This window comes from Monodon monoceros, unplaced genomic scaffold (assembly GCF_005190385.1).
Source record: "Monodon monoceros isolate NGI ecotype Baffin Bay Population unplaced genomic scaffold, NGI_Narwhal_1 Super_Scaffold_14, whole genome shotgun sequence".
Classification (NCBI taxonomy): domain Eukaryota; kingdom Metazoa; phylum Chordata; class Mammalia; order Artiodactyla; family Monodontidae; genus Monodon; species Monodon monoceros.
In genome coordinates this window covers 45467526-45480853 of record NW_021703770.1, presented here as the reverse complement: position 1 = coordinate 45480853, position 13328 = coordinate 45467526, and the positions used below count along the sequence as shown (strand labels likewise).

Below are 13328 nucleotides of genomic sequence, written 5' to 3'. Positions count from 1 at the left end.
AGAGCAATACTGGCTCAACAATTGTAACAAATATCTAATACTAATTAAGATCTTAATAATGGGAGAAACTATGTGAGTGTGTATACTGGGAGGAGGGGGGCCAGTGAGAACTACCCATACTATCTGCTCAACTTTTCTGTAAACCTAGAATTGCTCTAAAAATAAAATCTACTAATTATTTTTAAAGCTGGATATATTCTTTTATTATTTCTAAAAAAAATATCTAGAGTTTATTCTGGGTGTTCTATTAGAAAGTGATACAACTGTGACTAAAGATAGTTTTATTTCTTTACAGATCCTTATATCTTTTGTTCTCTTTTATTACCTTACAACTATAAGTAGTTGCACAATGTTATTGGATAGAGGTAGAGATAGCAGGTATTTTTTGTTGTTTCACTTAACGATTTTTTTTCCAAACACCTCATGTTACAGTGGTCATATTATATGTGAAATACATAATGAAGCTGTAATTTTTGTTTTTGTAGATGCCATTTTTCTGATTAATTACCTTTCTTTGCTTTGACTCCTAGTTATAAATGGAGGTTAAATTTTCTTGAACGCATTTTTGTATCTGTTAAGGTGATCATATAAAGAATTTCCTTTAATACTCCATATTACTCTCAAGACAGAAGGGAGGCCAGCCCTGGTTTTCTAAGTTGGGTTGAATGACCATGGTTTACATTTCTCTTGCATCCTTTTCCTTCTCTTTCAAAACAGGCATCATCACATTTATAGGATTGTTAAACTTCTCCACGTGACTGTAAATTCCATGAGGATGGATGGAATCCCTATGTTTTATTTATTGTTATATCCCCAGTAACTAGCACTGTTCTTTGTCCAAACTGGTACTCAATAAAACGTCGTTCAATTAGTTAATGAATGAATATGAACTAGCAGCAATTGCCACTCCAGATTGGAAGATACTCTCATCCCTTAAGCATGCTTCATTGAAGACAAGAAAGGATGATCCATTTGCATTGTTGTAAAAAGATAAAAAGTTAAGTGGTTGCTCTGATACCAAAAGTTAATTAATAATTCAAAGATATATTGTTTAAATTGCAATTATTTATATACTTTATTATTTTATAAATTTTTAGATTATGAATACTTGATAAAGAATGTTGTGTGTTAGAATACTCATCTGAAAGTCTTTCAGAATATTAGCATTCATTCAAGAAGCTGGAAGATCTAGTTTACAAAAGTGTTTCAAGGAATGTCTGTCTACAGGGTCCCCAAATGGACAATTTATTCTCTTCTCAATTGCAATTTTTTTTTATGTTACCATTACATCACTATATGTTACCATGTAGTCAGTGTGCATAAGATCTCAAACAAAATGTCGAAATACATAGTTGTGAAAAATTGAAAAGAAACAGTAATTCATCATTAGCTATTTTACCTGTAAGTGATGTGCTTGTGCTGCCACTTCTGTCCTGTTAACGCATACCGCTTTCGACGAATATTAAATTTGGAGCTACCTCTTGTCTGGTCAGGTACACCACATCGAGGCTTCTTCATCCAGCTGCAAAAAGCAATATTTTTCAGTTATTTACCAATAACGCTAATCATTAATTTCAAAGAGAAATCCATTGAGAAGTTATGGCAGTGGTAATAAAAACGGGAAAACATAAAGGAGAATTTTGTCAGTTTTCTTGCAATTTGAATCTAAGTATTGTAGAAAGCATCTTTTTTTTTTCTGGAATGATCAAGAATCACTAGTTTATAACTCATGTCCTTTAGATAATTTTTCTCTCTAATTCATTTTGAGCTAACTGTAAACAAAGGTATTCTGATGCTTCTAACTAGAATCTGCTGTTAACAGATATATGACCTAGAGAAAGTCTCATTCAGAAAATGAGACTTTTTAAAATAAATTTTCACTAAGGTCTCTTTCAGCTTTAACATTCAACAATTTTTAAAATCTATTACATGACCTAAACTCCAGGAATCAAGAAGATATATGCTACTCTCTTCTAGCTTAAATAGAAGGAAATTGTTGTTTAGAATAACATTTGCCTTTCTCCACTTTTTTCTTCTTTACACTTTAAGCATTACCCCAATTTTCAAATAACAGCCATTCTCTTTGAACCTTTAATAGTAACTGAATTCACTGCTTAAGAAATTTTTTTCTGAATATAATGTTTAGTATGACACCAGTAAAATTTAAATATTAACATTGGGAAAATAAAATGCTGGTTTTGATTTATTGATTTTTAATACTTATATAGATACAGTTGTCTAAATTTTTTTCTGGAGAGTCTCATTTCACCATTGTCATGTTTTCTATGTAGTCTTGCTTCTTATCTAAGGAGAAAGATTGACATGATTTTTATTAGTTTTTCTTTAGTGACTCAAAATGGCTTTATCATCCATTAGCTCATTTAATTTAACAATTACAGAACTGAAGCAGAATCTTCATGGCGTTACAGGCTTCAGAAAGTGGAAATGAGCAAAATAATTAATTTTTGTTATATTTCATCAAATAATTTCTATACTCTTTAAATGGAAAATAATTGACTGCAGAGACGACTGTCTAAAGATGTCCATTTCGTGAAAATGACTGAAATAGTTTACATTACATGGATCAATCAGCTAACTAGCTTTTATAAACATAAGAATAACATCATGCAGAAATGAAAGCATGACTTACTTTTTAAGAAAGAAAACACTTTTCTGATAAGCATTATACGTTTCTCCTTTTTTATTCTCCTACCAGTAAAAATGTAGACATTGCAGTTAACAGACTTAACAAACTCCATCCTAGTTTATGATGCATTGTAGAATTACTTCAGGAAATCACTCTTTCCCTTTATTAAAGTCTCCAAACCAAATGAGATGTCTTGTAAATGCTAATGCCTAGAAAGTTATACAGACCTATGGAACTGAAGTCTCCGGAGCCGAGAATTGAGACTTTTTACTTTTAACTAAAACTCCCAGGCCACTCTGAATTAGCGGTCCCCGACGTTTTGTGGCACCAGGGACCAGTTTCACGGAAGACAATTTTTCCACGGCAGGGGGTATGGTTCAGTTGGTAATGCAAATGATAAGGAGAAATGGGGAGCGGCAGATGAAGCTTCACTCGATAGCCACCGCTCACCTCCTGCTGTGCAGCTCTGTTCCTAACAGTCCGTGGCCTGTGGAGTTGGGGACTCCTGCTCTAAATCACTAAATTTGAGATATATTTCACTAGAGTGTAAAACACTCAAGGACAGGGGATCTACATACTCCCTGTACCTGTACAACCTCTAGAATTTAAAAGAGGCTTAATAAATAGGTGGATAGGGACATTTTTTAATGAAAACATATTTTTATTATATTCTGTAAGATCTAGATACATATTCAACTAACAAATATTAAGCATTAATGGTTAATATTAATTAATTAATGATAATTTAAGTGGCTTTTATCAATGGCTGTTTCATTACTCATACTCTCAACAAAAATTATGTTTCTTAACCAAGTACTTATTCTGACATCTCCCTGAAAGTGCTGTGAGAATAAATAATTATTAAATATGAATAAATTTACTTAATGTGGATGTGATTACATTTAGCTAAAGAAAATATTGAAGTAAACACTCTAGGGAAAGAAATAATTTTGAAATGGATTGTGGGATAAAATTTGACAATTTGTATTTATCCTGATACATTATCAGATGAAATATGTTTTCAATGAGGATATATTCTCTAAAATTACTTTAACAATACATAAAGTTAAAAGATGAAGACAGCCATTGAAAACATTTAAATTTACTAATGAAAATTTCCATTTTAAGTTGTGCATATGTTGGACCTAGTAAAAGTTTTCTCAATGAAACATTGCATCTTCCAAAGGACAGGGCTTTTAGGGATGAGTATTAGATTCCTATGCTGAAACATATTTCTGCTAAATTCCTTATGTATTTCTTCAGCTTTTGCCCATTTCATATAATTCTTTCTTATGTTCCAACTATTTGTTTATATATTTACTCATTCTATCCTGATCCATTTATCTTACAATATTTTTAGGCATTTATAATACGCTAAGAGATATATGAAAAAAAGTGTGTATAAAAAGATAAGGCAAGGGGCTCTTGCTGATCTCCCAGTCTAAGGTAAGACATTCATGATAAAAACAAAAAACAAAAAACAAAAAAACAATTAGTTAAGTCTTCTAACATCTCCATCTAGCTATCTTGTCATCATTTCTAATTTTACATGTAATTTAAAATTATGATTTTTCAGCTCCAAACTTGCAACAATTCTTCTGATACCTTATCTCAGCCCAAAGTCTTTCTAATGCCTAAGCCAGGTATCCAGGTAACATCTTCCACTGATCTCTCCTCACATCCAATCAATCATGATGTAGTATCTTCTGCCTTTAAAACTTCTCTGTATCTCTTACTCTCAACAGTGCCTTCTCACTCCTAAAGATAAATCTTTTCAAAACACTGATGTGTTTACTACATATTCTAAGTATGAAATGCTTTTATAGACAGAATCTTATTCAGGCATACTTAGCAAGGATGCCCCCCATCTCCCTGCTTCCCAAGATCCACACAAGTTCTACAGAAACAAACCTCTTTCTGCCTTTGTATACAGTGAACTCTGTCTGGAATACTTTTGCCTCCTTATTTACAATGACAATCTTAATCCTCCTCATTATTCAACTCCCACAGGTACAATTTACCATCTCAACACAGCATGTATTATAGTGTATATTACAATGTGTACATCTCTGTCTCTGTCTTCTACTAGCCTGTGAGTCAAACCAGAGAGGCCTGTATGAGACCGGTGCCCAGGGAAGCTTCCAGTGAAGAACATGAAGCAAATGAACTGTCTTCATGCATTTTTTTTTTTGCACATACCAATCTCCCCTACTATCCTATATGTTTCTTGAGGACTTTGTAACTCTTACAGCTCTGTGCCTTGAACAAATGCTTACTATGCAGAGAGATGTTGCGTGAAACTTTATATAAAATTAAACCATAATGTAGATGACTTAAGTGTAAGAAATAAACATAAGAACAGGAATGAGGTAATATAAACTAGTAATTTAATTCAAAGAACGCTTAATGAGGGTTGGTCAAGATAGCTCTATGTTAATTTCACCAATATATGTACCCAAATATTCTGGCACAGAGATATTAGCAGGTATTAATTATCAAAATATGTAAAATCCCAAAAACATTATCAGAGCACATCTTGACACTAAATATGTCACACAGTATCTGAGCTAAATCTGTCCTTGGGATTTTTATGTGATTCCAAACGTTTGTTCTTTAATTTTATAACCATTTGTTTCTTTCTCTTACAACTTTTAAAGTTCTCAGTGATATCAAGAATGGTCAGTGTTTACTAGAACTCATCAATGAATTAAATGCTGTCTAATATTAAATGTAAAATTGGCATGTTAATTTTCTTATTCAGGTAGAGTCTGGCAGTTCATTTCTAGTTATCATGCACCAAAATGTTAGTTCCATTCATATACCAATTTGATAAATCCCATATTTACCTATACACAAGAGTGCAGAAGTAAAGAGTGCAATTTTACTTTTGCATGCAAAAGTAAAATTGATTGTCTCACCCAAGGTAATAACTACATCATATGAAAAGGAAAGGTGTTGAAGTGTATGTGTGTGTGTGTGTGTGTGTGTGTGATTTTCAAGCCGTACTTTTTTGTGAAAGTATCGTTGCTAAAACACTTATTTTTTCAGTGTGTCAACACACACTCATATACCTGTGCTTCTTTACTGACTCATTTGCTAAGAATTTTTTTTTTTTTTTTTTTTGTGGTACGCAGGCCTCTCACTGTTGTGGCCTCTCCCGTTGCGGAGCACAGGCTCCGGATGCGCAGGCTCAGAGGCCATGGCTCACAGGCCCAGCCGCTCTGCGGCATGTGGGATCCTCCCGGACCGGGGCACGAACCCGTGTCCCCCGCATCGGCAGTCGGACTCCCAACCACTGCGCCACCAGGGAAGCCTTGCTAAGAATTTTAAGTTGACATTCCAAAGCAAACAAAGACATGGGGAATGAGCACTGGGCTCGGTGTGGGTGGGGGGTGGGGGGTGGGGGGGCAGTGAGCTACAAGAGAGACATTTTGTAATTTCAAGTTGTAAGTCACGGCACCACCCCAATTTTCATAAATATAATACTGATATTCAGTATTGGTTTAACTGTTTAGAATACAGAGCATTTTTAAACTAGTTTGGTGGATCATTAATGTCTTTGTTTAAATTAACTCAATTTAAAAATGAAAAATATCTAAAAATCAGTTCTCTTGTGAGGAGTTACATTATAAAAGTTGGAAGCAGGGATCCAAGAGCCAGACTGCCAGGGTTCCCATCCAGCTTCACTGACTCACAAGCCCTGTGCTATTATTCAGTCTACTGTTTCTTTCTATTCCTTAGTTTCCTCTTCTATAAAATGAAATGATTGTACTATTATTGAGTTAATGTGAGGATTAAATTAGTTAAATCAGGTGAAATACTTAGAACAGGTCCTGGCAGATAGTAACTGCTATTATTATTAACTTATAATTTTAATATTATTTTTAAAATATCAGGAAGTAGTTATACTAGTAGTAGTAGAAGCAGCAGCAGCAGCATACAGCTATCTATATTTCTACATTTTTCAGTTCACTTTGACTTGTATGTTGACATAAAGCACTTTGTTATTCAAGACAGGGATATTCTCAGTATTTTGATAACAATTATGCCAACAGACACATTATCTTCTGTTTTATGTAAATAAAGTAAACATAATCTTCTAAGCAAGTTTACAGTAATGTTAAAAGCCACCATATAGGAAACAGTATCCATTAGCTTCAGTTAAAAAAGAAATTAATTAGTTGGGCATTCATGTCAAACATATAGGGCTACCCATTGCATGACTCCAAGAAGTTCCTTCAAGTTGTAGTCCATGCCCTTGATGCCCCTATAGTGGGGCTGCAGGAAGGCAGCTCCTCAATAGAATAAGATGGGAATGCCACTCTTTGGCTTTGGGGTTGGGGCTGTGCCACACAGTGGCCCTGTGTACATATATCTACCTTTACCAAGGGAAAAATACTCAAAAATATATATTTTGTGCCTTAGGCATTAGTAATCTTAGAAAAATATTCATCAACATAATATATTAAACTGGTTTCTATCCTCCAAACTTTTCCAAGTTCTAATGAAAGGTAAGAGTAATACCTATGATTATAGTTGTCCCAAGAAATCTTTCTAGAAATTTTAAAATATGCTTATATTTATTATGTTAAAAATCCTTAGGCTTTGCTTGTATTCAAGTTCAATAATAATGAAGAAGATTTTTCAAAAGAAAATTAACTTAGGGCTCAAAATGTAGATAGGCTGATAGCTCACTCTGGTCCAGTTTCTTTTTTCTATCAACTCATTAGCAGCCTGCATGGACCCACACGTTATTCCCAAAGCTGAAACTGCAAAGTTAAAGTACTTAAAAACCCAAGCACAGAGAATAAGTGTATTAAGCCTCCATGATCTGCAATGTGAACAAAAGCTCTGTTAGAGTGTCACCTCTTTCTCAAGCTTTCACCTCTCTCCTTTTACCTTTTGGAATGGGGCTCTAAGGACCCTGCTCATTTAGCTGTTAACCAACCTTCTGCAGCTACCAAAATGTGGACTGACCCATGCTATAATGTTATAGCTTTGAGTACCATTGTTATGTTAAAAAATAACAAAGAAAAATCTTTAATTACTGATGGATCTATCTTTTATATCCAAATTGTAAATAAAGAGTCTTAACTTGATAATTTAGACAAAAGAAAAAAAATCATGGAACATCTGGATAAGTAAACCAAAAAGCTTGTAGTTCTTGATATATCTAAATAAATACTTGAATTCCAAAATCAGGAGTTCAAATATCACTACAGTTTCATAATAATTCTTTAAATAAAGCTACTTATTCAGTCTTAAAATAATTTTTAATTAAGACAAATTTCTGGGCATGATTTAAATAAATTAAACAGAATTACTAAGATCATCCAGTATATATGTATAAATGCATACATGTTTGTATGTGTATACACACACACATACGCATATATATATATATATGGAGAGAGAGAAAGAAAGAGAGAGAGATAAAAACAGAAAGAAAGATCACCTTACAAATCCCATCAAGTATGCTTCAGGGCATAACATTGTGCACACATAAAAAGATAAACTAAAATTTTAAAATACTATTAATATTATAAAAACATATTAGACTCATTCTTATTATTGCCTTGCTATCCTTTTCCATCCTTGCAAAACACTGCATTTTTATGCATAACAAAGATTAATTCACTTATTAAGGAATTTAAGTGAGCTTGCTTACTAAAATTAGCTAAGTAACCAATAATTTAAAAGAACCATTGCAACATATGATAATTAGCTTATTTTGGGTGGGGATGGTATAAGTATTTACCACTACTATCTCTCCAATACCAATGTTAATTAATTCAAAAGCTATATAATATGCCACTTAAGGTAATAACCAGATTTGTTGCTTGAAAATGGTTAATTTCTTCAATGTAATATAGGGATTATTATAATTGGCATCATTACTTTTCATTACCCAAGAATTATAGATCGAATCCACCAAATGTCTGTCTGCCAAAAAAGAATATAATTACTTAATTTAAAAACAATTGATTTCAACAAGACTCTAAAATTAGATAAATGTTTATGGCATTTAAATGCCATAATGAATGAATGAATCCTAAGACATTATTTTAATACCGATGAATAATTCTAGGTCTCTAATTTTACTACATATTTTATGTAATAAGACTTAGATGAAAAAATTTATACATTATAATTTGACTATGTAAAATAATAGAATGCAATTTCAGCATGGATTGTTACCACACATTCATCTAATATTATAGAAGTGCAGAAAATTGCTTAAGTAGCATGATTATAGGGATTACACTTACAAAAATGGTACATAATTTGAGCTGAGTACCCTGAGCAACAATACCCCAAGACTGGGGATACATCAGTGGAAAAAACAGACAGGAAGCAAATGAAGCTGCTTCTAGCATGAAGCAGGGTTTCTAGTATGAGTGACAATGAGAATGACACAGAGGACAGAGGAGGCATCACTGTCTAGGAAGGAAAAGGACCAGGGTTCAACAAGGCTTTAATGGGTTCACCTAGAAATAATGACCAAGTGTAACACTCTCTTTAAAGAGAAAGATGCATTTTTAATTTCAAAATAACTGAGTTAGAACAAAACTCTTTTAAAGAAGGAAAACAAAAAGCAAGCAAAAAAACTGGTTGGTTTTAAATTTAAGGCTGCTTATTTAGTTGATCTTTCCTTTATAATGCTATAGCTCACAGAAATGTTACTTTAACACCTACACACTGACACATTCCTTTCTTTTGGTCTGTAATCTGAGCCACTGTATGTCAGGAAAAGACCCGTGTCTTTCTCTGCACCTCTGCATCTTTTACTTCATACTGCTGTTCAGACCCCTTTCCACATGAAGGGTCCAAATAAATCCTGCACACATTCCTCTTCCATTATGTCCTGACAAAGACCTTTTTCTAGCTATTTTAGGGAATCAACCTTATCTATCCTGAGTCTTTTCAATGATTAGCAGGGGCTTTCAAAAGTGGGGGGAAACACAAATGACACCTTTTATAGGACTCCACTCTCTCAATTTTAGTATCTAGTAATAAGCATATTTAAAATAATTTGTTTCCCAAGTCACCATTTATCGTATTTTTAAAAACTGTGTCATAATTTCCAAAAAAGTGAATTAGAAGGTATCAGCTCTGGGTTAGGGAACAAGAAAGCTTGTCCAGAGCACTTTTTAAATTGTTGGGATAAAGAGTATAATATAAATGGAGTTCTGTATTGTACACAGCAATGAAACACAGGGCTTGCTGGAGGTTTTGCTTATTAATTTAACACTATATTTATTTTGAATAAGAGGTATGTTATGACTTAAAATGAACTTTTGATAGTATACTATTAAGAGAGAATTGCGATGATTACAGGGCAGTAGATCCAAAATATCAAAATTGTATTCCCAATATTAATAACAGTTTTCTCATTCTCACAGAATGCATTATATTAATTCTTCATTCTGTTTTCACAGACTCAAATCAAATTCAATATTTAAGTATCTATGAAAAATGTTAGGAGAGGTAATGTGTTTATTTATTTATTTATTTATTTGTTAACATCTTTATTGGAGTATAATTACTTTACAATGGTGTGTTAGTTTCTGCTTTACAACAAAGTGAATCAGTTATACATATACATATGTCCCTGTATCTCTTCCCTCTTTCATCTCCCTACCTCCCACCCTCCCTATCCCAATTTAGTTTTTCAAACTGCTTGAAAACTGTTTAATCTTCAAGCCATTGTTATATGTTTTTTTCTGTTTTGATGAAATAGAAATAGTATGACTAACATCATACTTTAAGTATTAGAAGGCAAAATAGAATTTTAAAATTATATATTAAATTAGTTTAACATGTAAGAATTAATTATATACGCCTGAGTCCGGGCACTTCAGGTATTTAAGAAAAATGTGTCATTTCTCAAAGGCACACAGCATGGTATAGTGGAAACTTCCCCAAGTAAATGTCAAAAAATCTGGACTCTGAAGCTAATCTTGACTTCAACTAGCCTTTGACTTTCAGTTTTCTACTTGAAAAAGTAGAGAGAAAAATGTATTCTTATCTTCCCTATTGTGTAGGTTTAATGTGTATTGATCATTATAAATGCTGAAGTAGATTTACTTTTGAGTATCAAAGACTCAATGAACACAAATAATTCTTCCCTGCACTAAAAAAATTAATCATTTCCTCCTTTGTTGTCTAGAAACAATAATGCTGTTTCATAGTGTACTTGTGGTAAAACAATTTATGACTGTGTCTAGCTATACAGTTAACTTGAAGTTCCTTTGAAGAAGAGACTGTCTTTTGGATCTGTATATGCCTCTTTCACAGATAAAATGCCCAGTAAAGTGTGACTGGTTGAACAAATAAATGAACAAATGATTGATAAAACAATAAATAAAATAACAAATATTATTAAAGAGTAGAAATAAGCCCTTTGTTACTAAAAGATTGAAAGCACAGACTTTTCAGTGAAAACTCTTCCCTTGATTTAACTAGTATGAAAATTGTCACTAGCAGAAAGCTAGTAAGCTATTAACTGTCTCTCTGATTCCCTCCCCCTCAAAAACAGAGCACTGATTTGCAGTTTTTTATTTTCCTCGGTTTCAATATTTTGACTTTGGCCAATTTCAAGCTACTGCTGTGATATCATTTAGGGAAAGAGATGTGCACACACTACTCCCTCCAGCCATACAATCCAGCTCCAGCACATCACTTATCACCACTCTTCTAGTAGTGGCTTCAGCTGTACATCTACTTTGACTCCCATTGTTGGTATTTTCTTTCCTATTTTGAAAATGTATTGCTAAAGTCCAGGTGAATAAACTTAATTTGGTGTTTTAATTTTTTATAAAATCTCAGGGGAGTGGAGTTAACATAGGTTAAGTTCCAAAGAAACGTTCATGAGAAAAATCATTCCATTTGTGGTTGATGGAGTTCACTAAGGGTTTTTCAGACCACTTAGTTTGGCTCAAGAGCTGAGAAAAAAAGAGTGCAGATGCCATTACTTACTCAATTGTGTTTCGGTCCACTTTTCCTGTCATGTTAATGCCGTAGAACTGCTGCATCGCAGCTAAGGCAGACTGCATGGTCTCTGCAGAGCGCAGCACCGACATTGTGGGGTCAGTTGGTGGAAGGTAGCCGTACTTCTGTAACCAAACCTGCAATAACAAGTACACCTCTTTTTAGATCAACTTCACAATTTAACAGTAATTTTATGGTAATTAAGTTCTGTCTATAGTTGATTTTTAAACTTTATTTCCTCTTCTAAGGGCATATATTATTTAATTTTGTCTCTTTTTAACACATATTATGTAGTTTAGGTTATTTTAGTATAATTTCAGTGGTTGTTACAGATCTTTCTAACATACACACAAACTCTAATTGTAAAGAAAAAGATTAATCATTTTTCTCAAGCTTACACTGTATAGAATACTATAGTAGATACTGGATAAAATCACAAATAAGATGATCCCTGCCCTCTAGGAACTCAACTTCCCAAAATAAAGATATTTTTTCAAGAGTATGACCCCACTGAGACATCTATGCTGGAAGGGGAAGTTAATGTGCATATGCCACATCTGAAATGTCATTTTCCTGAATAATTAGCCACTGACTATAGCTGTTACTAGTAGCATCATCACATGTAGACCAATTATTCTATAATGACATTTGAGGTATGAATTCTATGCAACTGGTCTATCCAATTGTAGCTAGATATCTTCAAGGACAGAGAACTCTTTCTCATGTAAAGGATAACCTTTCATTTATTTATAGTTGATTCATTTCAAACCAAATCATGTAAGTGACCAAACTTTTCACATAGAGATAAAATCAGACTATTTAGGTGAGAATATTTGTCCCTCTCCTTAAGGATATCATGATTTTAGTTCTGGTCTTCCCTAGGGAAGAGAGATTTGGGAGGATAGTGAGAGGAAGATATTGATGTTGAGCTTACACCCAGTCATGATTACAGCCAAAATCTGAGTCATTTAAGGTTAGATTTTAAAAATAACCAAAACTTGGGTTATCTGGGGGGGATCTCTACCAGAGAGTGGATGCTTTCTAGTTTTACAATTCTATGCATTCATTTTAAATGCACAATCATATGTCCAGCTCATATCCCATCCTGCTGTCCCTTACTTCAATCTTTCATAAGGCTCTAAGATTTCTTGAAGATTCCTGTCAAATTGAGAAAGGCCAGGTAATTCTGCCTTTGGCACAAAATAAAAGCTGTGCTATTTAACGGAAGGTATTCACCAGTATGTGTTTCCCCTCCCACCTGAGTCTATTCATCATATAATGATCCTGTGAAGTTGTAGCTTCCTCCCAATACCTGATACACTTCCATTATGACCTTACAATTAAAACAGAAAAGAGTTATTTTCTCATTGATAATAAACAGAAATTATAGAAGTTAAATTTCACCAAAAGAAATAGGTATTAAATATATCAGCTTCTTAACATGTAAAACACAAGGTGGAATCTTTTGTGGTATTTCCAAGAAATTGACCCCCCAAATGTGCAGCGCAACCCCTTGAAAATAAGACAAAACATTTATTCTAAAACTATTTAAGGGATTAGCAAATGCATCACTGTCAGGAAGGTTTACTGTTGAAATTCCATCTAGTAAACTCATCTACCACATAGTGAAAACATGCCCAGACACTCTCCTCATCTAATTTATAATGAATAGGCTGCTAAGGAAGACATA

At 33.4% G+C, this 13328-nt stretch overlaps 1 protein-coding gene across 1 annotated transcript in view; it reads right to left on the bottom strand.

Moving 5' to 3' along the window:
• The window catches only part of MMP16 (matrix metallopeptidase 16), a 348577-nt gene that overhangs the window by 177637 nt on the left and 157612 nt on the right, over window positions 1–13328 (bottom strand). The window contains exons 2-3 of the mRNA XM_029222957.1: window positions 11627–11775; window positions 1400–1522 (exon numbers count right to left, since the gene is read on the bottom strand). Coding sequence (XP_029078790.1) covers window positions 1400–1522; window positions 11627–11775 — 272 coding nt within the window. The remainder of the gene's footprint in view (window positions 1–1399; window positions 1523–11626; window positions 11776–13328) is intronic.